The 27,843-nt window shown below is 51.4% G+C and overlaps 9 protein-coding genes and 3 non-coding genes across 12 annotated transcripts; 5 read left to right on the top strand and 7 right to left on the bottom strand.

Moving 5' to 3' along the window:
- Nucleotides 1-2,507: 2,507 nt before the first annotated feature.
- PFLUO_LOCUS8585 lies at nt 2,508-2,595 on the top strand. The gene has a single exon. It is a non-coding gene; the product is annotated as a tRNA-Pro (tRNA).
- Nucleotides 2,596-3,125: 530 nt separating this feature from the next.
- On the bottom strand, nt 3,126-3,227 carry PFLUO_LOCUS8584. Its single transcript has one exon. It is a non-coding gene; the product is annotated as a tRNA-Pro (tRNA).
- Nucleotides 3,228-4,138: 911 nt separating this feature from the next.
- Nucleotides 4,139-5,114, bottom strand: PFLUO_LOCUS8583 (uncharacterized protein; the record flags this gene model as incomplete). Its single annotated transcript, XM_073786330.1, has 2 exons — nt 4,139-4,946; nt 5,005-5,114. The coding sequence occupies 2 exons, from the start codon at nt 5,112-5,114 to the stop codon at nt 4,139-4,141; spliced, it is 918 nt and encodes a 305-aa protein (XP_073642597.1).
- Nucleotides 5,115-5,929: 815 nt separating this feature from the next.
- PFLUO_LOCUS8582 (uncharacterized protein) lies at nt 5,930-6,451 on the bottom strand (the record flags this gene model as incomplete). Its single annotated transcript, XM_073786329.1, has 1 exon — nt 5,930-6,451. The coding sequence occupies one exon, from the start codon at nt 6,449-6,451 to the stop codon at nt 5,930-5,932; it is 522 nt and encodes a 173-aa protein (XP_073642596.1).
- A 1,474-nt stretch (nt 6,452-7,925) lies between these two features.
- PFLUO_LOCUS8581 (mitochondrial) lies at nt 7,926-9,527 on the top strand (the record flags this gene model as incomplete). The annotated part of the gene is made up of 1 exon (XM_073786328.1): nt 7,926-9,527. One exon carries the CDS (start codon nt 7,926-7,928, stop codon nt 9,525-9,527), a length of 1,602 nt encoding a protein of 533 aa, XP_073642595.1.
- Nucleotides 9,528-9,669: 142 nt separating this feature from the next.
- Nucleotides 9,670-10,870, bottom strand: PFLUO_LOCUS8580 (3-isopropylmalate dehydrogenase B; the record flags this gene model as incomplete). Its single annotated transcript, XM_073786327.1, has 3 exons — nt 9,670-9,874; nt 9,926-10,349; nt 10,399-10,870. The coding sequence occupies 3 exons, from the start codon at nt 10,868-10,870 to the stop codon at nt 9,670-9,672; spliced, it is 1,101 nt and encodes a 366-aa protein (XP_073642594.1).
- Nucleotides 10,871-11,261: 391 nt separating this feature from the next.
- On the top strand, nt 11,262-12,655 carry PFLUO_LOCUS8579 (HSP70/90 co-chaperone; the record flags this gene model as incomplete). Its single annotated transcript, XM_073786326.1, has 3 exons — nt 11,262-11,556; nt 11,608-11,880; nt 11,940-12,655. 3 exons carry the CDS (start codon nt 11,262-11,264, stop codon nt 12,653-12,655), a joined length of 1,284 nt encoding a protein of 427 aa, XP_073642593.1.
- Nucleotides 12,656-13,180: 525 nt separating this feature from the next.
- PFLUO_LOCUS8578 (uncharacterized protein) lies at nt 13,181-14,224 on the bottom strand (the record flags this gene model as incomplete). Its single annotated transcript, XM_073786325.1, has 1 exon — nt 13,181-14,224. The coding sequence occupies one exon, from the start codon at nt 14,222-14,224 to the stop codon at nt 13,181-13,183; it is 1,044 nt and encodes a 347-aa protein (XP_073642592.1).
- A 1,695-nt stretch (nt 14,225-15,919) lies between these two features.
- On the bottom strand, nt 15,920-17,001 carry PFLUO_LOCUS8577 (uncharacterized protein; the record flags this gene model as incomplete). The annotated part of the gene is made up of 3 exons (XM_073786324.1): nt 15,920-16,452; nt 16,508-16,693; nt 16,749-17,001. The coding sequence occupies 3 exons, from the start codon at nt 16,999-17,001 to the stop codon at nt 15,920-15,922; spliced, it is 972 nt and encodes a 323-aa protein (XP_073642591.1).
- A 5,149-nt stretch (nt 17,002-22,150) lies between these two features.
- Nucleotides 22,151-23,205, top strand: PFLUO_LOCUS8576 (uncharacterized protein; the record flags this gene model as incomplete). The annotated part of the gene is made up of 2 exons (XM_073786323.1): nt 22,151-22,334; nt 22,508-23,205. The coding sequence occupies 2 exons, from the start codon at nt 22,151-22,153 to the stop codon at nt 23,203-23,205; spliced, it is 882 nt and encodes a 293-aa protein (XP_073642590.1).
- Nucleotides 23,206-23,754: 549 nt separating this feature from the next.
- PFLUO_LOCUS8575 (uncharacterized protein) lies at nt 23,755-27,006 on the top strand (the record flags this gene model as incomplete). Its single annotated transcript, XM_073786322.1, has 4 exons — nt 23,755-24,162; nt 24,232-26,532; nt 26,583-26,780; nt 26,836-27,006. The coding sequence occupies 4 exons, from the start codon at nt 23,755-23,757 to the stop codon at nt 27,004-27,006; spliced, it is 3,078 nt and encodes a 1,025-aa protein (XP_073642589.1).
- Nucleotides 27,007-27,554: 548 nt separating this feature from the next.
- PFLUO_LOCUS8574 lies at nt 27,555-27,625 on the bottom strand. The gene has a single exon. It is a non-coding gene; the product is annotated as a tRNA-Gly (tRNA).
- Between the last annotated feature and the right edge of the window lie 218 nt (nt 27,626-27,843).

Here is a 27,843-nt window from a genome sequence, read left to right as displayed (position 1 = left end):
GGATCTGCCGCAAAGGAGGCGCAAGCAGAGAGGTACAAGGTAGGGACGGCACTGTCTACATCTATAGTGGTCGCTCAGGAAGCATCTCCTTTTGAGTCGGTTGGACACATATCAGATACTAATTTGTGGCTCCTATCCACAGACGGCTTGAGGGACTGGAGGCCAGGTTGGAGGAACTAGTCACGAGAGTATCCACCCTTGACAAGGACAAAAACTGCATTGGTGACTCAACATTTTCTGGGACTACGCTCTCGTCTGGGCACCTCACGGCGCCTCTGCAGCCTTCCACGCCCCATGCTTATATATCTCGTTCCTCAGTGGATACTTCGTCATCGAGAATACGCTCACCACCAACACCACCAACAGCTGTCATCCCGCCCAGCACCAGTGATGGCTATGCGGACCTGATTGACCGGCATATCATTACTATGGAGTATGCAGAGGCTCTGCTGGCTGATTTCACTCTTCACTATGCCACCTTCTTTCCCTTCGTGGTCTTGGATAAGGGGATCGATGCGAACAAGCTCAGGGAAGATGCCCCCTTACTTTTCTTGGTAGTTATATCTGTGGCAATCCGCTCAGACTCATCTCTTCGGGGGCTGTTTGGGGAGGGATACAAGCACAAATAAGTTCCAGGCTCATAGGCCGCGGCGAGAGGAGCCTACAGGCCCTGCAAGCACTCCTTATCTATGCAGCTTGGCGTCACTGTTTTGCCTCACCGAATGGAGAGCGAGATATGTTTGCGATCATGCAATTATGCGCCACCATGGTTTACGATTTAAGTCTTGATAAAAGCATTGCTGCAAGCTTGCCCAAGAAGCGTGCCCTGCTGGGAGCATATTGGTTGTCTGCTGGGTATGTGTTACATAATTTCGCCAACGCCCCTTAAAGCACCAGCTATACAATTGACTGCGCGCTAATGAGCCCTGTGCCTGAAAGTTTCTCGAGATCTCTCCGAAGACCACCGGTGATGCAAATTAGCAGGTATATGGAAGACTGCTGTCGCCACTTAACTACAGCAGGCGAATACCACACGGATAAGCTAATAGAACCGCTTGTGCTCCTCGCATCCCTTGCTGGTCGAGTCGAAGAAACGTTCAGCTACTTCGATGTGGAGTATACCTTAGTGCAAGGAAGCCCGGGTGTCTCAATGGCTGCAGATGGGTTCCTCCACGAGTTAAAGCTCATTAAAAAATTGGCTGCTGCAGGAGAAGAGGCTCGCACAGGTCTGTGTAAATGAAACAAATCTGATGTAGACTTTTCACTAACATCTTTATAGATAAAAGCGTGGTAAATATGGAGCTTGATTACACCGAATCTTATATTTTAGAAGTGGCTCTTTAAGATGAGCTCTGGGAGCCTGCGCCAAATAGAGCACCTGATATAGGCACAGACCGTATCCACGTTCAGCCTTTGCTCAACCCCTCTAGATCCGCGATGATGTCGCATTTGCTGGACTCTAACAAGGCTTTTGTTCAGAAAATTCTGGGAATCCATAACTCGATTGTTCAATTTTTGCCATCCACTGTCTCCGGGAGAATTTGTTACGTGCTTGCCAGCCTCATACGGCTAACTTTCACTCTTGTCGAAAGCACTATAGTGTCAGGCCGCACCAGGCAGGCAGCTCAACAGATTGCCGATGAGATACAATTTACCCAGATCATTGGCGATCTAGCCGCGAAATTCGAAAGCGCCGCGCAAGCCCCGTTTACGGGGATCATTAGGACGAGCGACAACTTGGCCCCGTTCATCACGAAACAAAAGAAGTTCGCCATCGCCTATTCTAAAAAGCTCCGTGATGCAGTTTCCGGCACCAGTACCGCTGCTGTTGAGACAGACCTCATGCGAGACTGTCAGTCTCTCACACATATCCAAGGTAGTCATCGGGGTCTGACAAAGCAACTGAACCGCGACGCACCTGGAGATGGCACGCAAGCGGGACCTTTTGAGAGAGCTGACGATGGCGGAGAAGGAAATTTCCAAACGCAAGAGTGGTCGCTTTTAGATGATCTCACGGGGCTGGAATCATTTGACATGGACTGGGAATCTATCATGCAGTCATTTTCAATACCGCCATAATTAATAGCCGAAATTCGAATTCATTTAAGTGTCCCTTGACTAAACTCCACGGATATTAGATCTGGAACATGGAAGAACCGAAAATACGGGGTATGAAGGATAGCAAAAGAGGAGAGCGTACGGGATCAGATAGACGTGATTCAGAACGAGCTGGATATCGGTCTTAGCGGGGCATTTGTGATCCACCGTGGGAATAGTTACTAGTTATAGGATGAAGTTATACAGTAGATAATAATTCATGTATTCCGTAGAAAGCTATTCTCGCTTCAAAATTTTCGTGAGAAAGATCTGTTGAAGTTTGTCAGGAGTGCTTCACAGTACCCCTGACTGAGTTTGTTTTACGAATTCGGACAACACTTTGGGTGAGATTTTGTATATTATAGTTCCATCTTTGAGAAAAGCTTTCAAAGAGAACTTCCCTTATAACAGCCCGGGTGGTCTAGTGGTATGATTCGCGCTTAGGGCAAACCTAAGCACTCCTGCGCGAGGTCCCGCGTTCGATCCGCGGCTCGGGCCTGTTCTATTTTTTTTCTCCTTGCAAACTTATCAGAAGTCAATTCGAACGAAAGACGGACGGACGGACTGCCTCTCGGCCCGCAGTACGTTGTCAAAAAGGTCGCTATAAAGGCGGGACTTACTGGAGCGGTAGAAAAGTGTTATAATATATTGCATTTTCTAGGACCAGACCAACCTTCGACACAAGCCAGCAGCTACGAGAATATGAGAAATCTAGAGACCTGCGTCCAAGCCCTATCACCCACTCCTTCACACTTCTAGTGTTTTTTCCATTGGAAATAATGCTAGGCCAGCAGGCTATGTCGATTTATTTGCGCTTCAAATTCTACTTCCACTTGCGGACGATTACGGGCTATAATTATCACAACCACCCCAGGCTCGGCCTTGCACATTGCCTCAAGAGGCTATCAATTATAAGATTCTGGCTCAGTATACAGAGAGCTAACGCGTGGATTGTTCAATGTCTTACTTATGTCACACAATGTCTAGCGATTTGTTTAAAAATTTCGCAAAAAAAAAAAAAGGAAGTGGGCCCGGGCCGCGATTCGAACGCGGGGCCTCGCCCAGACAGAATCTTGAAGATCCGAGATCTGTGTCCCGAAGGGCGAATCATACCACTAGACCACTCGGGCTACTGTTGACGTAGAACAGTAGGAATTAAACTCTTATTCATATACAACGCCAAAGACTGTTGTCAGGGCTTAGAGCATAATGACGGGCCTCTCTATTGATGGTGATGCTACAATAAAACGACAGGAGGATTAGAGCGAGCTACCTTGACTAGAAATAGCAGCATCTGCCCTCAGATAGTTCCTGAAGAACATCACACTTGTACCTCAATCAGAGTGTCAACTATCAACAGGCCCGACAGCACTCCCGCGTAGCAGTATATATCTAGAGCAAGCTACATCGGGCAAATAAATTCATCATCATGATAGACTAGATGACAGGGGATTTAATGGGCGAATATCGTGACATTAATCTCTCTATGTTCTTTAGCTTTGTTAATTTAGGTGTAATAATCTTAGAGATTGTACAAAACAGTTTGTTATTCCCTGCCATAAATGTGGCCCAGGCCAACTTCGCTAAGAGATTATGCGAAATTTCCCCTCCATATGATGCAGCGCTAATTCTTAGATTTAACATGACCTCAAGGCGGAAGTAAACACGTACGCAAAACCGAGCCGATGCTACTAGTTCATTCGGCTCCCTGCCAATCAGCGCCTACTTATTAGACAAACACCAAACACTCCCCTCGGCGAGCCCCGTGTGCTTCCCCGCCTTCATGTCTACCCCGGACTCTCTCCTTTTCTCTCTGTCTTTTCCTTCAATCCTCTTCTCCCCATCTTCCTCGATCACCGCGGTCATGTCTACTTTTCTCCATGCATCTTTGATGATTACGATCGCAAATTGAAGGTATTGTTCTCTAGCTCTATCATCTATTTACACGTCTAGCCCTCCGGCCTGCCTGATTCAGTTCTATCAACACGATGGGGAATTCAATCAAACACAAACACAAAAAAGAGAGGTGGGCCACCCAAGCCTACAGCCGTGCTCGAGGCGGGCCCGTGGCGACGTTGCTCTTCTTGGGAGCAGAGACATAGCCACCGAGACGGTTGTCGGTGTTGATGACGTGACCCTGGGCATCACGCTGAATGCCGAGCTCAACCAGCTTCGCAAATACCTTGGCGAAGTGGTCAAAGAACAGGTCTTTGTCCTCGGCGTATTTCTTCACCCATGGCGCAAAGGACGGATCGGTCGACAGCGCCATGTCGGTGGGCAGCATCATCAGCGGCTCCTCGTCCTCGTCAGCGTCCGCGTCCTCATACACAAACTGTGTCATGCCGGTCGCCAGTTTGCGCGGCTTCCAGTCGAGTTGCAGCAACAGCTTGAAAAACGAGTTGGAGAAGCGCGTCGGGTTCGTCACCCAGGGTCCCTCGAATCCGCTGCGGTCGCCGTGGCACCGGCCTAGGTTGTGCCCGCCGGTCAGCGCTACAATCTCCTGGTCATTAAAGCCCATGCGGTGGAAGATGAACCGCAGATGTTCCGCGCCCTGTGCGCCATCTGGAAGCCGCCCGCGCGGAGGCACCTTGGAGTCGTCCACCAGGTCTGTCCGCCCGCCTTGCCATGCGATTTCCGGTCCGCCCATCTCCTTGATCGCCACTACACCCGCCAGAGTCCACAGATCCGAGTACGTGATCCATGGATGCTTCTCTTTCACCGGCTCCAAGAATGCCCGCCCATGCTGCAGACCCGCGTTGGCTGGGTCGCCGCCCTCCGCCTCATATCTCATACCAGCCCCGTTCGAGCCGCCAGTGTCGGATTCAGCGTCATACGTGCCGGAGGAGTGCCTATAGGGATGGTGTCAGCGGAATATCCTTCACGATAAAACATCAACAATCGACGTACCACGCCAACCGCACAAATACTGGTCCTGCGCTCCCATCGTCGTAGTCAGGCTTCTGGAGTTGAGCAGCAATGTCCTTACGGACAGCGTCATAGTCCCCGGAGCGACTCATTTTTTTCGGGCCGAGAACGTGGTCCCGGGTACGATTCTTTATCGGTGGTGAAAAGGGACGCGGATCGCTGTTGGATTGCAAGTATCGTTCTTCGAGAAATATTCAGGATGAAGGTTCACAGGAGGGAGAAAAAAAGAGCAAAAGACTTGCGTCCGAAAGGGTTTGGGCGTGTTCCTCGCACATGAAGGACAAGAAGACCGGAGTGGATCCACACGGGCCGAGTCAGTCGGCGCGCATTGGAAAGGAAGCAAAAATGCCGAGGTCCAGCTTGCCATGGGCTCCGATAAGCAGTGATACAGCCTTCCACTATCCAGAATTGGTTTGATCGGGTGCTTCCGCGACTTGCAGAGCTTCGCCGATGTTCGGCTGAACATAGCCGCCGAAATCTGGCGCGGTGTGCGTAAATCTGAGATTCGCCTGCGATGAAGTCATCTCCCGACCAAATGCGTCGGTAATCAACATGAATGCCTCGGAACTTGAAACCTGATAACTTGACACTTGTGCGCTATCTACAACGAAACTACTAGTAGTATGTCACAGGCAGAACAACGCCTCTCGGCTGTATCTCGGATGCTTCCAGAATATTGTTCTCAATGAGCTTGCGGAATATTCAAACCTGTCTCCCTTGCTCGAATGAAAGGATTCTGATCGGCAGCTCCCCGGGTTTATCAGATCACGCAACAACGCAACAGTCGGCTGAAGGACTTGAAACCAGTTTATTATTCGTTGAATTCAGATTAATCCAGACCATCCCAACCCAACGTCTGCGCCATTCATTCTCTCTTGACATTCGTCCCTCCACCAACCTCATCCGCCTATGAATCTTGATCTCTCGTGGTCCCGTCTTTCTTGTTGGGATCCTTCCTCTGCGTGCTCTCTTCCGTTTCTTTGATTTCTCCCTGCTCCATACGTGCCTGCAGCATCTCGCATTGCCTCTTCATAACAGTCACCTCACCCTGCAGCGCCTGGAGATTTCCCTTCAATGTGGCCGTCTTGTTCTTCCAAGCCCGTGACACTAACTCTGCGCGTTTGACCATTTTTCGAAACTCGTGACGCAGCCATCGTCGCATGCCTCGTAGCCGTCGCACTCGTCGTTCCAGCCTCCGTCGTTGCGATACCTCGGTGTCGCGGATGATGCGAATCACTCGGTCGATGGGTTCGATGTGCCTGGTTGACAAGGTTCCTTCTTCGGTGTGCTGTGCGATACACATCAAGGTTGCGCTCATGTCGTCGGCAATTGAGTGCAGCAGCTCTGACTTCTCCGGTGAAGACCGCTGCTCTAGGCCTTCTAGGCGTAGCGTGCTGAATCCGGCGATGGGGTATCCGCTAGGAGGCATGGTGATGGCCACTTTTTTCTTGGTTTTTCGGGACCTTCGTAGAGATGCAATTGCGATAGAAAGTGTAGAATTGTAGCGAGAGAACAGTGACAGTGGGCGGCAAAAAGCTAAAACTGATGATCATGAAGTATAGCAACCGCAGAGAGAAAGAATAGGATGGAAAATGAGAAAAGACGCCTTTTCGTCTCTTTGATTGCAGCTAACGAAAGTGTCTACTCAATGGATCTGCCATCTTTGATGTGCAAACGTTTGCTTCATTGACGCTAGAACCCCTATCTCCAGGTCACAGAGTGAGACCTTTGTCAGCAGTGAGCTGAACAATGCCTAGATTCTTTCATCAGGTTTCCTTAGCCTTGCAAGTGAAACATGGGCAATCAGATTGGCCTACTGTTCCTTGTTTCTGCTATCAGGAAGTTCCCCATTTCTGCTCCTCCTTACAACAAAGAAAATTGTCTGTTCCTCATTTGAAAATGTCGGAACATTAGATTTTAGCCAATGTTTAATGATGAATTTAGGGTTATCATTCAGCGTGATTTTGTATTGGATTCTTAATTGAACGTGACAATTTTTCGACGACAAGTCTGTTTTACAATTTTAACAAGAATCTCTTTAAATTCTATTCAGAATTTTCAGCTTTGTTCATCGTAGCCATAGAGCTGCCGACTATCCCGGAGGTTGACGAGCAGATCGACAAAAGGATGAGACAGTCTATCAGCCCTGTGGCTGATCTACCATCGCACCTTCTATGTAGAGAAAGGCGTGGCGGGAAGAAAAGCTGGCAGCTCTTCTTCTAAACTAAATCGCCCCATGCGGGTTGTTCAACAGATAAAGAAAATTCCAGTCAAATATTCTATTATGAGAAGAACTAGTTGTCTCATACTAGTGGCCCGTTGAATGGCTGCGATACGATAGATTGCGATGTCCGAAGTTTTCGATGTCCAGCCAGTTACTTTGTGCATATTAATTTGAGAGCTTTTCTTCGGGTAGAAGACTTCAAATGCGGCCTCAAAGCGTATAAACGCCGCGGGATGCCCGTAAGGGTTGGCGCCTCTTTACTCCGATCATTTCGCACATGAAGTCACGTGTTGTTGCGCTGAGTAGTTTCAGCCTCTGAAGCTTCACATACCCAACCTTCTATCAGTTGATGGCTATCCTCCTACACCGTACCTGCAAATACTAATATTCAGCAGCGTCTGCATCGCTGGTACATCAACACTCACGCGGCGCTTCCGGAAGTCTATGTATCAGTTTCCTAGAGACTATAATATTGGCCGCGCCACTCCTCGAACACGATCAAGAGCCGTGCATTCATCTCCCAAGATAGCGTCAAACATAAATAGGAAGGGGGCCAAGGTGCAAAAACGGAGTCGCCAGGCCTACGAGCTTCTAAGTTGGCGGCTGTCTTAAGCACGAAGTGCTTGAACTGACTCACCAACACAGACGTCATCACAAGTCGTTGGCTCGTTAGCAGCAAATGGCGAAACAATCCGAAAGTACAATAGACTTATCACCAGCCGAAGAGCTTCTGCGGAAGCTTCTGCTCGACTGCCGGGATCACATCGTGTACAACAGCCATGATTCCACCAATCTCGATATATGGTTCACTGGGGGCTGGGTTCGAGACAAACTACTCGGCGGCGAAAGCCAGGATATCGATGTGGCTCTCAGCTCCATGACTGGGGCTCAGTTCGGGGAAGCCCTCGAAGACCATTTTGCTCGCTCGGCCGCAGAGTACATCGTCGAAGCCCAAAGGCTTGGTGTGCCCCCAACCATCAAAGGGCTACACAAAATCAACAGCAATCCAGAGAAGTCGAAGCACCTAGAGACAGGGACTATCGAAATATTTGGGTTGTCGGTCGACCTTGTCAACCTTAGAAAAGAAGTCTATACAGATCAGAGCCGGAATCCTCAAGTCAAATTCGGTACTGCGGTAGAAGATGCTTATCGCCGTGATGCTACAATCAACTCCATTTTTTACAACCTAAAAAGAAGACAAATCGAAGATCACACGCAGATGGGGCTATCAGACTTGGCAGTCGGCATCATTAGGACACCACTTCAGCCTACTCAGACCTTCACGGATGACCCTCTTCGGATCCTAAGGTTGATCAGATTTGCCAGCCGGCTTGGCTTCCAAATTGATCAAGAAACGGCACAAGCGATGAAAGACCCACTCGTTCAAACGGCTTTCAATGTGAAAATCACTCGCGAGCGAGTGGGGATTGAAGTTGAGAAAATGATGAAGGGCCCAGATCCGTTGACCGCCTTTGAGTTTCTCTATGAAAGCAATCTATATTCCACGGTCTTCCTAGACCCACCAGGTTATCTAGGCCAAGCGCTGCTACATGCTTTTCCTCGCGGCGAACGTGACATCCCATGGCCGAATTCATGGCCCATCGCATTCAGGAATCTTGCGTTTCTGTTGCAACATAAATCTGGGCACTCGAAGAGAGACTTCTGGGAGTCTGAAACACGGGAGCACATCTGGTTGATGGCGGTCTGGGCGCCGCTCGCATCACTTCGGAGAACCGACGTCGAGAAAGTTGTAAAGAATGCAACCGGGGCAATCAAGACAACAAGCAAAACATCAAAAATTCTGGGCGACTGCCTCAAGAATATGGATTCTGTCCATGCATCCGTACGACAGGTTGCGACAGCTTCAGCCGGGGTATCCCGGAGCGCTCTCGGCATGACAGTCAGGTCCTGGGGTAGGTCGTGGAAGCTCCAAGTGTTGTACGTGCTCTTAGCCGACGCCATTTCTCAGGCGGTGGACGATGGCGCCTTTGCCAACCTACTTGACGGATATTCGAAGTTCATGGACCATGTGTTTGATCAGGGCTTGCAAAACGCATCACTCGCTAAGCCTATACTCAACGGAAGCGAATTGAAGACCATCTTCAACCTCATGCAAAGTGGTGCTTTTATTAAGGTAGCTCTTGACGGTCTTGTGCAGTGGCAATTTGATCATGAGCATGCATCGAAAACAGACGCCACAGAATGGGTACTCACGCAGAGAGAAAATTTTCATATACCATTTCCCCCAAAACCCACTGAGTCGCCTGTCACTATCTTGTAATAGCAATAAAACGTTCGAACCTGCTTGCTTTAAATCGCGCGCGCGACCAGTGAACACGGCAATCAGTGGCGATAATTATGTGAACTATGTATATCTTGCATAACACTCCCAAATTCTAGGCGATATATAGCTCATCTACAGTCTACAGCGCCGAGACAATCACATCGCCCACCTCCTTCGTGCCAGCCGTACCTCCCAAATCAGGCGTCCGTACGCCCGAATCTAACACTTTACGCACGGCATCTTCAACCTGCCGCGCCTCCGTCTCCATGTTGAGCGAGTAGCGAAACATCAGGGCAACGCACAAGATCATGGCGACGGGGTTGGCGATATTCTGGCCAGCAATGCTAGTACTTATGTCAACAATAAACTCAACAACTTTTCATGTCATCACCTACGTTGGGGCAGAACCATGTGTTGGCTCGTAGAGGCCATAGGGCCGCGTTGTCAGTCCCCTCTCACCCGGCAGCCCATTGAGACTAGCACTGGGCAGCACACCCAATGTGCCCACAATAGATCCAGCTTGATCGGAGATCATGTCACCAAAGGTATTATCGGCCAGAAGTACGCCGTTCAGAGTACGTGGATTCGTTGCCAGGATCAGCGAGGCTGAGTCGGCCAGCTGGTGCACCAGCTTCACTTGGGGGTATTCGGTCGTTATTGTTTTTTCGACGACTCGTCGCCACAGCCGGGAGGAGGCTAATACATTGGCTTTATCGAGTGAGATCACTGGCCATGGCGGGTCGTGACGCAGGGCAACCTGCGCAGCTAGACGGGTGACACGCTGTATTTCAGCCTCGGAGTAGCCCCATTCATCCATTGCTAGAAATCCATGAGTGAAGTTAAACGGGAAAGACCGGATTTCACGCACCATAATCTGATTCCTCGACCTTGCGACCAAAATACGCTCCGCCGCAATTCTCCCGCACGACGACAAAGTCCACGCCCTCAATCACATCTTGCTTAAACGGACTGAATTCCTTCGCAATCGACGCACTCGGTGAATTAGCCGAGCACGGTCGCAGATTGGCATAGATATCCATTGTCTTTCGCAGCTGCAACAGGCCTCCTTCGGGCCCGTCCAACCCACGACGCGCATGGTCCCATTTCGGACCTCCCACGGCAGCGAACAGGACTGCGTCGGAGTCTAAAGCTGCCTGCTTGACCTCTTCAGTGACAGGCTTGCCGTGCGTGTCAATGCTGCATCCTCCGATCAGTTCCTGGCGGAGCTGGAATTGGCGTTGTGGTGTCTCGAAGGCTTTTAAAACTTTGACAGCTTCGGCCATCACCTCGGGGCCGATGCCGTCGCCGGGGAGGATCAGAATCTTGAGAATTTGCGCCATAGTTTGTATACCACGTATTTTAGTCTCTAAGGCATCGTCTTAGCAGTGCGTTTGGCGCCGACTATATCTGTTTCTCGGTATTTATTCCGAGGACGCTGCGGGGTTGGTGGGGACTCGCCGATGCCGGGGGCGAACATGGACAGATCAGATTGGCTGTATTGAAGTTTTAGTAGTGAGTACACATCATCATTGCCCAGTGTAATTATTATTCTTTAGCTCTCAGCAACATTCATGATCGTAGTTAGACTCGTTAACAGCCTGAGGCATCCGCTATGGCCGACCCACCACTCACTTAGGGTCCCCTGCGGGTTGTCCTGTTTGCACTGTTTGTCATGATTTTTCATCTTTTCCTACTTCTTTCCGATAAGGAATCTTTCAGCCAGCCAGCACCATGTCGCGGGTCGAGGAGCTCCCGGACGACTTCGACGAGTCGCTGAACCTCAATGAGGTGCCGCCGCAGGCGGCCCAGGACCTGCCGCAGCCCGGGTTCGATGCCTTTGCCGCATCTAACGAGATCCCCTTCCCGATCAACGAGGAGAGGCTGAAAGAGGTCGAGAATGACCCGTCCGCGCCCAAGATGCCGCCGACCATGGCATCGGTCAAGTCACATTCCAAGGAAGAGCTGCTGAGCATGATGAACAAGACCCCGCTGTTCATGACGGACATGGAAAATGCGGGTGATGAGCGTATGTTTGCCTTCTCTGACGGGGCTGTGGAGCAGGGACTGACTGATTTAGACGGTGAAAACGTTCTTTTGGATGCACTACAAGCCATGCAAAACGAGGGTACCCGAGGTGAGGTCGCACAGACCTTCAAGGGGCAGGGCAACGAGGCCGTTCAGGAAAAGCGATGGATCGATGCCAAGGAGTTCTACACCAAGAGCATCGCCGTCATTAATGCCAAGGAAGACAAGTGGGAGAAGCCTGAGGATGCTCAGGCGGAGAGGAAATTGTTGCGCGAATTAGAGGAGGCCTCGCATATCAACCGGGCGCTGGCCAATCTAGAGCTAGGTATGTGGTTGATTGGATTTAGCAATTCCAAACAAAATTTGCTGACTATCCTCATGCAGGTAACTACCGTTCGACAACGCTCGACTGCGCCGCCGTTCTTAAACTCAACCCTAAGAACATCAAAGCCTTCTACCGCTCTTCCAGTGCTCTTCTGAAGCTTGACAAGGTTGCCGAAGCGGAGGACGCTGTATCGCGCGGCCTGGAACTCGACCCCAACAATAAGGCTCTTCAGACGGTGGCGTCGAAGATTGCAGATCGCAAGGATTATGTGCAGCGCGTCGCAGCGAAGCGCAAGGCCGAGGAGGAGGTTGCGCGCAAGCAAAAGATGGTTCTAAGCACTGCGCTGCGCGCTCGCCAGATCCGGACTCGCAAGACCGACCAACCCCCCGAAATGGAAGATGCCGGGATCAAACTGGTCCCCGATCCTCTGTCACCCGAGAGCACTGTCGAATTTCCGGCTGTTTTCTTGTATCCTATGGATGCGGAGTCGGACTTCATCAAGGCCTTCTCGGAAATGCATTCCATTTCCGACCACTTGGACTACATCTTTCCGCTACCCTGGGATACCAAGAAGGAGTATTCGATTGACACAGTCGACTGCTTCATGGAGACGGTCACAGGTGGGCTGATCAAGGCGGGCAAGAAATTGCCTTTGCTGCAGATTCTCTCTGGAGGCAAGGTCGAGGTTGTTGATGAGCTGGTCACTGTGTTTGTTGTGCCAATTTCCAAGTCAAGCACATTCATCTCCGAGATGAAGGCCCGCAAGACAGGCTGAAACACTATATGAGAATTCATGCAATTTCAACTGACTCCCTCCAAGCATCCTGGTATCCCTTGGGAAGCCTTGGTCGACCATATCCCAGACACATGGCAGCACCTTGCGCAGGAAACCAATTTGTTGATGTATTGGTGAGATATCCTGTTTCTGAACGATAACATTGCGGATGTTCACCTGCAATGATGATAAAACAGCGCCGGAAGCAGCAGAGGCAAAGTTAGATACCACCAATGAGAATGTGGAAATGGGAAATAAGCGTAATCACTAGTAATTCTACCAAGTAGTCTGATTCGACAATGATGAAAACGATGGTATTCAGTCTATCAATTATCCTGGAATTTATATGGGGGCAGAAAGCGGGAAAAACTGCCGGAATGCGGAAATTACGCTGGACGCCTAGATCTGATGGATCAGATCAGGTGATCAGGATGCGGAAGATGGATCCTAGTAAATTACTAGTGGGAATTCCACTCCGACAGAGAACACTGAGCGATATGTGTATATAGAAATATTTTGTATCGATTATGCTCCTTGGGATGGGAAACCGCCCTCTGGAAGAAGAAAGTCCCACCATTGATTATATTCCAACATGTCCAGGGCAAGATGAAAATCATCCAGCATCGGGTCCGTCTGATGGTAGGCTGTGCTAGTCCCAGGATCCTGCACCGACTCTGGGAACCCCGGCACAGTTGGTACACGTCCGTCAAGCTGTTGACCGAGAGTGGTTTGACTGTTCAAAACATACTCAATATCACACTGGCGTAAGTACCGGCGCGTGGGCTGCTCGCCACCAAACACCGAAGCGATCTCTTGCACAAGCGATTCGCGCATCTGCGGATCACCCGCATCGCGGCGTTCGAACATGTCCAGCATCTTGCGTAAGATCTTGATTCCATCTGAGACCATGGGGCCGATATCATGCAGCTCCAGATCCGAAATCACCATCTCGATATCCTGTCTCATTGACTCGGACGAGAAGCCCGGAAACGATCTCTCCACTAGCAAGAACGCGGCGAGCGTCACTGCTGCTGTGTACGCTTGGTACCCCTGGACAGCAAACTTTTGGGACTGACGGAACCTGTTCACATCTGACTCGCGCATCTGTCTATACGGCAGTAGCATCTCCTGTGCAGCTCTAGCGCAGACACTCCATGATTCACCGACGCGCGCGTGCAGAAACGGTCTGTTCATGCGGATCCGCTGCTGGCAGATGCTGATATGTAGCATTGCATGACACCAGGCAACCACGTCCAGGCTTGGGAGATACCGTAGGGCTTCTGTGCTACCAATTCGAAAGTACCAAGGAAATTGTGCTGTGAGCTCTTGGATCTCTCGATCAATTGACCGGATGTACTCGTACGATGATAAATGGGCGCCACCGTCTTGATATAGCTTGCGAAATATGCGGTACGCCTGAGCCCGGCAGATACAGGCGCTCGTATCTGTCGGCACCTCCATTGGCTGCGCTTTCACTGACGCCTGGTTCATGTCAATGTCGTTGCAGTTTTGTGGCAGTGGCACACATTCAGCAGGTGCATGAATAAGAGGCGTTCGATCCAAGCACATGGACTGGAAACTGCGGGGGAAAGTCAGCTATAATTTCCCGGAATTGACATATGGGCATATGTGCTTACGTGTCAGTGACCCATAGATCCCACCATATACGTCGGCGTAGCTCAGTATCCAAACAGTCAGACCCCTGGGCGTCTCTGTCAAGCCCAAGCGCCTGCGCATGTCGAACAGCCTGGCCAAATGCCCTATGTGCTGAGGTGAGCAGATAGTGAGAAGGAACCAGTAGAAATACTCACGAGTTCAAAAACTCTATATTCTTGGTCTCTAGCCAATACAATTGCGTCGCAATAAACACTTGCAACTGCATCAGACTCGGCTTGGATTCAAAATCGCCAGCATGGAGGGCTTGACGAGAAGCAAGATGCCATACTCGAGAGAGTTGGCGTACTCGCGACGTTTCAAGGCCGACCGTTACTGCAGATTCTACTGGCACTATAAGCGCCGTGGATGATATGATCGTGAACAAAAGTGCTAGCCATATTAGATCCACCTTTTCCGTTCCGATGGACCAAAATTCAGAATATTGGCGATGAAAGGTAGGCACATGGAATGAGTGGAAAAGCCAATGGACGTTTTCGAGATAGTAGGAGACTAAAAGGTCACACTGGTGCTGTGTTGGTAGGAGAGTTGCTAGCTGTGCTCTCCAGAACCGTTTGGTGTGTAGAGAGTCGTCAACTGTGTCGCATATCGATGACAGAGGTCCAGAAAGGGGAAAAAGGACAGGAACTGATGATTGCGAAAGAGGTAATTGAGTATTCTCAGTGGATATTGTGGAACTCCCATCTGCGGTAGTTTTCTTGTGCGGATTCAGCCCAGGAGCAATGGCCGCTGGTCTTGAAGAGACCAAATTCAGTCGGGCCGCTGGGGCCGGGTGTTGATGACACTCACTCTCCCGGCGATAGCGCGTGCATGCATGGCAAGGGACACGCCGGTCACATCGCAGCTTATGCACTCTACAAGGAAGACAGCTGAGCGTGCGGCGACCCGAGAGTTGTTTCTTTCTTTGCATCTGCTGGGGCGGGGTGTGAACTTCAGTCACCGCCGTGCCTGGGTCAGCCTGGGATGAGCTCGAGTCTGACATGGGTCGGGTTGTAGTCTGTAGGCAATAATGTGTTGATCCAATGGCAGCAGCCCTGCATGCAGGATGAAAAGAGGTTCGGGATCAACTGGATCGATTTCCCCGGGTTTATGTGGAGACCTCGTGGATTTTACCCGTGCCTTACGTCCCTAGAGGCGCTTTCATTCTGGCCTTTGGTGATTCCCACTGAATAGTTTATTTCATGCGGGGAAACGAGAATTAAGCATCGTCAGGGTGCATGTGAATGCGCGCGCGATGACACCTGTACCTTTTCGAATAACTGATATTCAAAGCTTTTGTGAGGGATAAGTGGCAGAGGGTGGTTTAGATTAGGATTAGCCGAGCCAGGTGACGGGTGGGTTGCTCTTTCCCAAGCAGAATGTGTATTTACAGTGCCAAGGGAGGAAGGAACTCTCTATGAAGCATGAATCATTTGTGGATATTGCCTTTCTTCAAGATCTTAAATGTATGCACTGCACAATACTCAAAACTGCTCTAGATCCGGTCGCTATCCGGGAAACAACCAACAGAATTAAACGCTGCATTCAGAATACCACACCCAAAGCCGAGACAAAGGAAAGAAATTAGTGTGAAATCTAAGAGATCCGGCTTTAGTAGCCGAAATGATACGGGAAACCTGTAGGCTCGTCTAGCGGCCCAGTTGTCGAAGGTTCCGCAACGGTACCGCCCTGCTGAAAATCATAAGGACTGCCATAGTATCTGATCGGCAATGTTTGAAATTCAACGGGGCTCATGGACGAATAGTGCTCCTCGGCCGCAAGGCTACTCGAGTGAAGCGGAAATCCGTGCATACTTTCTCGTTTTCGCTTCAGATCCTGCGGCGACATATAAACAGGCGCGGAATCAAAGCTAGGCTGGACCGGGACAGTTGAGCGTCCAGGTTTGACTTGGGCTGTTGCGCTAGAATGGGCGTGTCGTCTCGGCGAGAGGTCCGCAAAATCTCCAGCATAACCAAGCATATGGTGAGATGAGTTGGCGGCCAAGCCTTCTGGCGCATCACGCGGCGTGGTTGCGGCCGAGTTTCGAACAGAAATAGGGCTATTGTTTCCGCTGCGTTCTCCGTGGCTCTGGCCCGCTTCCTGCGGCAAGTTTGAACGAGATATCAACACCGTCGCCTGTGTGTCTGTGCAGATATGGGAATAAGCTAACGATCAGCTGGCTGATTGGAAGCCACGTACCAGTCTTTCCCTCTAAGAACTTCTCTTCTTCATGCCGCACCCGATAGAGCTCGTCCAGGATCCCCAGTCTCTCTATTGGGGAGATCTGACGACGAATAGGTTGATCAGCTTCCCTCAATTTTCCAGCCGAGATCCCATGGCTGGTGCGCAGATCGCGCAAGATAAAGATCAGGAGTCGAATGCGCTCTGGCCAACCGTCATTCTGTGTTGCCAAAAAGCGAGGATATTATAATCTTCTTACCGGCTTTGGGCAAGTGATCTGGTTCTCTGTGGCTCACTCCAGATGGCCACCAGGGTGGCTTTGTTTCATTTGGATCCAGCTGCCGAGGAGTTCCCGCAACGATCTTCCGTCCATTGTACGGGTAGTTGACCTGCTTGCGAGGCTCCACCAGCTTGATATATGCCTTTGCAAGCACACGGCAATTAGTCTGTTGCAGGTTCTCAAAGGCCTTTTTATAATAGCGGCCTAGTAGGTCGGCATCCCTGACGGACATCACGACTTTGGGGTCGCTGGGAGTGTTGCTTTCCTCATTCCAGGCGTTTGGTCTTCTTTGCCGCGGGATTCCAGTATGCTGGAAATGCCAGGGCTCTTGATAAGTGGGCCAACCTGGTGGCTGAAAAGGGATGGCCGAATCAACTGGCGGCCTCATGGGCGACCCATGCCCAGCGCTCGTCCCAGTATAGGATGCGCGAGGCCTCTGGAATTGGCGAAAGTCTTTTTCGTTATTCATTTTTTGATCAGACGAGACTGGGATATTGGTTCCAACTATAAATTGTCAGTCAATCGGAAACCTTTGGAGTGACGAATGGAAGATTGACTGTGACAAGGTGACGGGCAGGCCTCTCTGGACAGGGCCACTGCCTGTAGGAAAGTATCCGTTACCCTTGGAGATAAAATTGTCTGACAACTATCGGCGATTGAATGTGAGGATTTGATACGAAGATTGCCGGTTGCGTCAAGGTATATGAGGGCAAAGTGGGTGCAGGCTGTCTGATCTTGCTGGGCTAGCATGGGCACGGTTGTCGGCGGCTGACTGGCGGTCAGCCTATTCGAGTCAAGCGGTCAAGCATGGGCGAACATACCTTAAAATCTAAGTATCTGGGCTTCAGCTGAAATTCGCATGCAGGTGGTTGGTTGTCTGGTCGAAGCGGTTAGCCCGCACAGGGCCACCACCAGCGGACAACGGGAAAGAGATCACTCACAGCTAGAAATCCCGGTTGAAGGAGCTCGAAAGAGCAGGCTTCAGCATCAAGAAGAATACAAGAGGGGATACCGGACATCGACCGGGTCCACAGACAATAAGCTCATGAGATCGATCTACTACGGAGATTTCGAGATTTATCAACTCGGTTCGGCCTTAGCATACTCAGCCTCGGAAATTGCCAATTATGTGGGGTTTCCCAGCTCTAGACAGATGACGATAGGCTTGCGGAGCCAAAAAAAGTACTGATTTACGATGAACGCCACAGATGGGCACTGGAGCCGAAGGGCCGCTAAGAAAATGCACGTCCATTAAGGCCTACAACACACTGCGTTGTTGACTTGTCCTCCCGCCACCCATTCTCCACATAACACAATCTCCGCAAGCTAGCATGGTAGCATTCTAGTTCTATCTAGATCGTATCCATTTGTCCGTGCCTGTCAGCTGGTTGGAATTTGCGCCACGCAACCCCGAATCGCGTGTCAAGGGATCGCCTTGGCAAATGCCGCAAAACGGCGTCCCTCGCTTAAGCCTTGTTGCATTTGGACAATAGTACAAGGAGTCAACCCGCCTAGTGAATTAACAAGAGCCGAATAGTTGCGAGTGGGTTGACCAGGATTTCTTGGTGGAAAGCAGATAACTGATCCAATTGTCCACCGATCAAGGAACCCGACACCTTGGAACGATCAAAAAAGCAAAGAGAATATTTTTGATCCTCTACCGAGGCAGGCGCTACGATGTTCCGCGGCAGTGCTAGGTCGTACAGTAGCGGCCCAAGAATGCGGATCAGCGCTAACCGTTTTACAAAAGTGCATCTCCTGGAACCGGCTGCCTCGCGGTCATTCAAACGTCCCGATTTATTTTGCAACCTCCTTGCATTGACTCAGGGCAAGCCCAATCCCATGCATGGCCAATGTGCTGCTTTCCTCGAAGCTGTTAACTGTCGTGGGAAAAGAGACCTATGCGACGTTCCTGAAGGAGCCAGTTTCAATCGCCGTGATCGACTGGCAATACCCAATAATACTGACGTGATATGTACCTTCTGCTGATTCCCCGCCTCCCCCCCTCCTCCCCTCTCTCCCCCTTTGGAAAAAAATTAGGGATCCAAACCTAGAGCATTCTGTAGATCGCAAGCACCCCGAATTACCTCCTTGACCCGCTTTTGGATTGTTGTTCTCTTTACGATTCACAGGATCAAAAGTCTCTTAGATAATTATTCTCCGAAGTTCTTAATTCGCAAAAATACGGGTGCGTTATGCTGTCCGGTGGCATGTACGAACAATATTGGGACCATTCATGTTGAAGCGGGTGTTAACCTCCGCTCGCAGTAGTACTGGTCCACGTAGGTGAGATCTGGCTATCCATCTTAGTTGTACATTTGCGCATGTTAGATTATAGTGCAGTATTTGACTAGCTCAAATCGAGAATCAGGAAGCTCTGTGGAAGAGAAAGGATGGCACCTCAAACAGAATTCCAAGATTCTGAGATCCAGGCCAATTCCTACATTATTGCACTGCTGACGGATATTCAGCGGACAGTAAAGTCACATTGATATGATTCGGGTCAACTCAGTCACAGGATCAACACCGCTATTTGGACTAATTTTGAAAGTCACCTTCCTAAGAGGGGTTTCAGCTGTGTTCTTTCCGCTTTGTGATTATCCTTAAGAGAAAGATCTCCATTGCCTCGTTTCGAGATTATGATACGTACGCTTTTCTCTACTCCAAGACGCGGATGACCACCGAGTACCAAAAAGACAGTCTCGGGCTGGCCGAAAGGACCAGTCTGGGGATGATGATCAACAATGCACAGTGTGATCCACGTCGTTGTCTCGTTGATCAACGACGGGTAACTAGCTCGACCAGGCAGGTCTGGTCGAGAAGGCATTTCAACATGATTAAGAGACGTACACGAATCTCATTTTCGGGATGATGAGGCTGCGCCTCTACAATAACACATACTGTACTCTGTCGGAAACTTTTTCCCGAAATCGAAATTCAGCCCCGGTACTCCATGCAGCCGTAAATAATCTCGAGATTCACATGAGGCTTCACCCAGCTCTGTGGGTGAGCAAATTACCGTGAAATCAATTCGGGCAACTGACTTGAAGCAGTCAACCTGATGTGACTCCTATGCTGGATGTCGCCATTAACCGCAGAGCTGATGTCCGATGTGTTCGGGAGGAGAGCCGGACCGGATCGTCTTTGCCCTGGACTGACGAATCGATTTCAAATCTTTATTCATTATTAAATTTTCCCCCTATTTCTCTTCAAATGTAGCGCATTCGTTCTCAATTAGTTCGTTTCTTAGCAGAAGCACAGAACCCCAGTGAGCCGAGGTAGGCCCAGACGGTTCTTTTGCGGCGATAGTTCGGAGGACGTTTGCATCAGTACTCCGATTACCGCCAGCCATCTGCCGGTCATGCAAGGCTATCCTTGGAGTGGGTCCCCAGTTTTTCCACTAATCGTTCAACAGAAAAACAAAGATTAAGAGAAGTACACCCTACACCTAGAGCGAGGCCTCAAATGCCGGGTCGGACTCTTGCCTACCAATTCAAATCTCCGTTCGCTCCAAGTCTCTGGTAGCGTTTCCTTCGTGTTCCAGCTAGTCATAGGGCTTGAGATTGAATTGGGGATACATGTACCTAGGATCTTCGATCGGCGACCATGCCCCGAAGCCTCTCGGAACAGGGGTATGGCTCGGGGTTCAATTAGATTTTTAAGCCTATCTGACATCACAGATCCCAGGGTTGGTAATGGTATCCAAGCCGGACCGAATCCTTCTCCGCACGGTCTCTGCGGCCTCTGACGTTGTGGGCACCGCTGAGTACGTGCCACCTGCGTCCCAACACAGGGTCGTTCTCCGGTTGACCGGAGAACAATGAAATGGTATGAGCGATGCAGGACCACGGGATGCCAATGAAGATGGACACACAACACTCAGGGCCAAATTGGGTTAAGTCCGTGCGAGCCCCCTTTACCCGTGGCTGGCTGAAAAGGCTGCTGTCATTCCTCCTTCGGTAGGGGTCCTCTTCGATGCCCCTGCGCACCCCTCTCCGTGGTCGTGCCGGGCAGTGATCTCCACCTTGCATATCCTGGAAACTGGATCGTTCCAACGCGGTGGCGTCATGACGCTCCAGTTCTAGCGTGCTGCATGACGCCCGTTCTGCCACGATGCACGGGTGTGGGTACAGACAGGCCTCTTCCGGAGCCTTTCGTCAACCCAGCCACCGAACCATTTACTGGTTTGTCTCCTCGCATGTCTCTTGTCATTTGATGCCCCTTTGGCAGATCACGGAAAGGGCCGATCAAAACCCGGGTCAATCCAGCACACTTCCGCGGAGCGTCTGTGACACATTCTAGAGATTTGGCTTTAGGGCTTGTCGATCATGCTGCTGTACAACGGCCGTGAGTTCAAGGGTGACTGATTGACCTCATTGTCAGCGGTGGATAAAAGTTCCGCTGACGAGATAGCATCCAAAACCAAAGGCTTCCGACCTCTCGGATTCTTACCCAGCGGCGATCGTTTTTCTGGACCCTTGACGTAAATGGAACCTGTCAACAGTAGGACAGAGTGGATGTGTTTGATTGTTATCTCGGCCCACAGCAGTCAAATAATCGGATGAGAGGAGAAGATTGCAGCCCGAATGGATGGACTCGAAGCTCTGCGTCTGCCACCACACGTCATCCCCCTGCCATGCTGCCAACTTGCGTCTGGAATGTGACACTTTCGCTCTGGTGCCTCAGGCATCATTGGACAGCTGTCACGTGCGGCTGTCCAAGACAATGGGTGTCATGCCATACGGTATAATACCGTGTCAGACTGCTGTCAATCGGTATCTTACTCCGCTGTGACGCTCATCCCGTGACGTCCTCTCTCTCCGTCTCTTCTTTCTTTTCCACCCGCCAGTTCTGCTTCCACTGCTGTTCTCGAGCGACCGTCTGCGTTGCAACCGATTGCACATCCACTTCTTCTGTGCGCCGGTCAGATTAAATCCCCCCGCTAGCATCCCTCCAGGGTCTCCACCCGCCCAAAGGGACATCGCTGCATTAGCCCGCCCGCCCACACGGCTGATCACTCTGAAATCGGGCCACCACCACTACCCTCAACCACCTTCGATAACCGATCAGAAGGTCGATCCTACTCCCGCCACCAATCATCTTGGGGCTTTGGCTTCTGTTGCTTCTAAATCCCAACTGCCATCCCTGGATTCCCGCGAGGAAGCAAGCCCCTTCGCATTTCCCTTGTCTGTGCGGTGTACGTAATCCAAACACACCAACGGCCGTTTCGAGACTCGAGAGGAAGCAGCAGTGGGTGGTCTCATTAATTCTATTTTTTTTTAATCTTGGGGGGATTATCGCCATTGAAGGATCGTCAAGGGAGACGAGATTACGGGTGACAATCGAGACTGCCGGCCCCCTTGGCCCTACCTTATTGCGCGATGGATCCCAATGCCGGATACCCAACGGGTTTCCCGCAGAACCAGCAGATGCCTTTCTACCCGAACTCCATCCCCCAATATCAGCCCAACACACCTCAACAACAACCGCATTCCTTTGGCGCAATGCCCATGCAGCCCAGTCCCGGTGGAGTTATGATGCCCTCCGGGTTCCAACAATCGCCCGGTACGTGATCATCCCCCCTTTCGACCTCTTTGTCGAACCCCCTCCCCCCCGCATGTCGCTCAGACGTCAAGGGATTGGGGAGCCGCGCATATTTATAGCCAGCCACCTTCAGACGCACAGCACGTCGGTTGGAGAATGTATCCGACGTTGACCGCTAATAATTATGGCGACAGCACCCCTTGAGAACTTCTCTGCACCCTTCTCGCAGCCGCCGGTGGCCGCAAACATGAACCAATTCCCGCAGCCACAAGGTACCATGGCCAACACACCGTCCACCGTGGCGCAGACCTTTTCGCAAAACATGGCTTCGCTCTCAGCCAACAACATGCTTCCCAACCAACAAAAACCTCAACCACAGACTTCCTCCCCGCAAACCGCACCTCAGCCCATGTCCCCGGCGCAGGCGCAAGCTCAGGCCCGAGAGAAAGCACGCGTCACGACCCTTCTCGATATCAACTCTACGTTGCTGCAGGAGGTGGTGAATCTTCAAGCCGCGGGCAAGGCCGGGGCGGCGTCCAACAACCCCAACCAGGACACTTCCGAGCAGTTGGCGGATGCGCCAAAGGCCGCCGCGCAGAAACCGAGTCAGGAATACATCGAGTGTATGCGCCGGCTGCAGGCCAACCTGGCCTACCTGGCGACCATTGCCGACCGCGCAAAGAAATCGGGCGGCGTAGCACCTCAAGCTCCCGCCATCATGACGCCGCCACCCAACCTGCCCGTGGTGCACGAGCTGTACGGCAAACTGAACGAACTGTTCCCCCGGGGAGGCAAAGTCTCGGAGGGCACTCCGCAAGCCAAGCTCACACCACCCGGCATGCAAGGCAACGGCGGGCCCAGTCCTTCATTGATGTCGGAGTCCGTCGTCTGAGGCGGGCTGGAGATATTGGGAGGATCTCCCGCATATCAGAAATAACGATCCATATCGATCAATAGTTCCCGGATTCGCCCCTCAAGGCAACCCCGGAGAAGCGCGCCGTCACGCGGGCCCCGATCTGCCCAGACCAGTCGATCCAGCGAGGTCGCGTGAAGGGCCGCCTTCCCGTTCCCGGGCCCGCTCCCACTCACGCCAGTTGATCTCTGTGATGGTGGCCCGGGTGACCTCCAAGGGACCTTACCCAGTAGTCTAGAAATGCGGAGGATGTACTAGGGCCTCCATGTAGTAACCAAAGAAAATCGATCAGTTGACCCAAACACCTGAGCCAAGGCGGTGAACCAATCAGCGCCTTCCCGCCGCAGCTCACTCTTAGCTCACTTTTGTATGTCTTCTTGTCTGCGCCGGGTCGCTCCTTCCCTCGCGTCCTTGTCCTTTTCCTGTTCCTTCTCGTCGCTTCCTGCTCGATCGCTACGTCCGACGCCCTTCCTCCTCCGTCTCCCTCTTTCTCCTCCCCAACATCGCCCGACAGCCTCGCTCCGGACGATGGATGCCGACTTTGGCGCCAAGCGCAAGCGTAGCACCATCGCCGGCGCTACGGAGCGTCCAGCGAAACATTTAAAGCCCGAAGGCTCCATCCTGACGCCCTCGGACGCTACCCCCGCGAATGGAACGGTCTATGATGTGGAGGATGAGGAAGATGCAGGGCGCATGTTGGCCGTGGGGCCCGCGCAGACAGATTCGCCTGAATGGCAAGCGACGATTGAGACGGTCGTGAAGAGCGTCGTGTCCATTCACTTCTGTCAGACCTGTTCCTTCGATACCGACCTCTCCATGAGCAGCCAGGCCACGGGGTTCGTGGTCGATGCCGAGCGCGGCTATATCTTGACCAACCGCCACGTCGTCTGCGCCGGTCCATTCTGGGGCTACTGTATCTTCGATAACCATGAAGAGGTGAGTTACGCGTGACCATCTGGGCTGCTGGGCTGGTAATTGACTTGGTCCCCGCGTTGGGTTTGGCAGTGCGACGTTCGTCCCGTGTACCGCGATCCCGTGCACGATTTTGGAATCCTCAAGTTCGACCCGGCTGCCATTCGCTACATGAAGCTCACGGAGCTCAAACTCCAGCCCGATGCAGCTCGGGTCGGTGTGGAGATCCGTGTGGTGGGTAACGATGCGGGTGAAAAGCTGAGCATTCTATCGGGTGTGATCAGTCGGTTGGATCGCAATGCACCAGAGTATGGCGAAGGGTACAGCGATTTCAACACAAACTACATCCAGGCTGCTGCTGCTGCCAGTGGCGGTAGCTCCGGCAGTCCTGTGGTCAATATTGACGGCCATGCGATAGCTCTGCAAGCTGGTGGTCGGGCTGACGGGGCAGCGACTGATTATTTCCTGCCGTTGAACCGTCCACTGCGTGCGCTGGAATGCATTCGCCAGGGTCGATCGGTCTCTCGCGGCACGATCCAAACCCAGTGGCTGCTCAAGCCGTTCGATGAGTGTCGCCGCCTCGGTCTGACGCCCGAATGGGAGGCGGCCGTTCGTAAAGCTTCCCCCACGGAAACCAACATGCTCGCCGCGGAGATCATCTTGCCCGAGGGCCCAGCAGATGGGAAACTACAAGAGGGAGACGTGCTTCTGCAGGTGAATGGAGAGCTGCTGACGCAATTCGTTCGCCTCGACGACATTCTCGACTCGAGTATCGGCGGAACGGTGAAGCTACTAGTTCAGCGAGGAGGCGAAGACCTCGAAGTCGAGTGTCAAGTGGGCGATCTCCATGCCATTACCCCAGATCGTTTTGTGACCGTTGCTGGTGGCACATTCCACGACCTGTCGTACCAGCAGTCACGGTTGTATGCCATTGCCACCAAGGGGGTCTACGTTTGCGAGGCGGCGGGCTCCTTCAAGCTCGAGAACACGTTTTCAGGGTGGATCATTGATTCGGTCGACAAGCGGCGCACTCGCAATCTGGACGAATTTGTGGAAGTGATGAAGACTATTCCTGACCGCGCTCGGGTGGTCATCTCATACCGTCAGATCCGGGATCTCCACACGAAAGGAACAAGCATCATCTATGTCGATCGACATTGGCATCAAAAGATGCGTCTGGCGGTCCGCAATGACGAGACTGGACTATGGGACTTCTCAGACCTCGCTGATCCCATTGCTGCGGAAGAACCCGTTCCAAGAAAGGCAGAATTCATTCAGCTGGATGGGGTCAGCCAACCAGCAGCAGCGGAAATTGTCCGCAGCTTCGTGCGTGTGTCATGCACTATGCCACTGAAATTGGATGGATACCCCCAGGCCAAGAAGACAGGGTTCGGGCTGGTGATCGACGCCGAAAAGGGCCTGGTGGTTGTCTCCAGAGCCATTGTTCCCTACGATCTGTGTGACATCAACATCACTGTCGCTGACTCGGTCATCTTAGACGCTAAAGTGATCTTCCTACACCCCCTCCAAAACTACACTATCATCCAATATGACCCTAGCCTCGTCGATGCACCTGTGCAGAGTGCCAAGCTCAGCACCGAGTACATCAAACAGGGCCAGGATACCATCTTCGTTGGGTTCAACCAGAACTTTCGTATCGTCGTGGCGAAGACTGCCGTCACCGATATCACCACCGTGTCGATTCCCGCCAATGCATCTGCCCCTCGGTATCGAGCCATCAACCTCGATGCCATCACTGTAGACACAGGGCTCAGCGGACAATGTACCAATGGTGTCTTGATTGGCGAGGATGGCGTGGTGCAGGCTTTGTGGTTGAATTACCTCGGCGAACGGACCCCCAACTCGCACAAGGATGTCGAGTACCACCTCGGGTTTTCTACCCCATCACTTTTTCCTGTGACATCCAAGATCCAGCAGGGCATCACTCCAAAGCTGCGGATCCTGAACATGGAGAGTTACGTCGTACAGATGAGCCAGGCGCGTATTATGGGCGTCTCGGAAGAATGGATCGAGAAGGTGGCTCAGGCCAATCCTTCTCGTCATCAGCTCTTTATGGTGCGCAAAGTGGACTGCCCACCCGCAAACTTTACAACCGATGCCGAAAATTTCCAGGAGGCCGATATCATCCTTACACTGGATGGCCAGCTTATTACCCGGGTCTCAGAGCTGGATGTGATGTATGAAAAAGAAGTTTTGGATGCATTGATTGTCCGGGGCGGCCATGAGATGCGTATCAAGGTCCCGACGGTACCCACTGAAGATCTCGAAACCGACCAGGCCGTTGTTTTCTGCGGTGCCATTCTACAGAAGCCGCACCATGCTGTACGACAGCAGATTTCCAAGTTGCACAGCGAGATCTATGTGAGCGCAAGGGTAAGATCTGTGTCGCGATTGTCAGCCAGAATAGTACTAATCTTTACCAGAGCCGCGGTTCTCCATCTTACCATTATGGCCTCGCACCCACCAACTTCCTCACCGCAGTCAATGGTGTTCCCACTCCCAACTTAGATACCTTTATCCGGGAAGTGCGCAAGATCCCAGACAACACCTATTTCCGGCTCCGCGCTGTGACCTTCGACAATGTTCCGTGGGTGATTACCATGAAGAAGAACGATCACTACGTAAGTCCCGTCCAATTTTCGTTTTAGTAGCATCGCCTGACATGCGCCTTCTTAGTTCCCCATGTCCGAATACAAAAAGGACCCCTCCCACCCATCGGGCTGGCGCACTATCTCTCATGAGGATGAGAACAAGCTGGGTGCTGCTCCCGACGCTGCGAACCTCAACCCGGACGCAATGGACGAGGAGTTCCATGGTGGAAGCGACATTGAGCCAGATGCGGAGTGATGCATTTGCCTTCGCAGTGGTGGTGGGCAGTTTATTCTTGTACCATATTGCACACAGAGCGGCGCTGCCAGGATGGATTCGGAGTGAGAATAGGATTTTTGTGGGCTTTCTATTGTTTATTTTTTTTATATTTCCATCGGGGGTCATCTTCTATATGGAGTGCTCGCCGACGTACATATAACCTCGAATATTGTGACATCGTATCTGGTTGCGTTTTTATCTTCATTTCGGGCTGTTCCACTGGGCTTTCAATGGGCCTATGGCAGCTATTTCTCCTCGGGGCTGGAATCTAAATGGCTTGTGCCCTGATTTGAGCACTTCGTTGGATTGAATACCATTTCTACCTGTTCCCCTATTACGCAGAGTCCTGTGTGTAAAGCAGGCGGCAAACCCATGCGACAACCAGTCGTGAAGATATATATCCAACGAGGAGTACACAAATCACAACATAATCAAAACCGACAGAATATATTCTATTGTTTAAAATAACCATAATAAAAATAATTTCATCCAAGAATACGATCGAAAATCCAAAAACAAAAAGATAGTGCATCATCCGTGAATCGAACACGGGCCTCGTCGATGGCAACGACGAATTCTACCACTAGACCAATGATGCGGATGACAGAAAAATACCGGGTGGGGTCCTATAGCCGAGAGCGATGAAGGCTAACCCTAACAGACCTTTCAGTCGTGAATACACTCCTACGAATCCATGTAAATCCACGAGATAAGGACTATATGCATCCACGGATGCCATATGCAATTGTAGTCTAAAACAACCATAACTCCAGAAAGTCGCGTAGAGATAGAACACACCAGAAACCCACACAAAAC

The sequence above is a fragment of the Penicillium psychrofluorescens genome (assembly GCF_964197705.1).
Source record: "Penicillium psychrofluorescens genome assembly, chromosome: 6".
Lineage (NCBI taxonomy): Eukaryota > Fungi > Ascomycota > Eurotiomycetes > Eurotiales > Aspergillaceae > Penicillium > Penicillium psychrofluorescens.
Note: the sequence above shows the minus strand (reverse complement) of the source record. Positions and strands in the feature narration are given on the sequence as shown.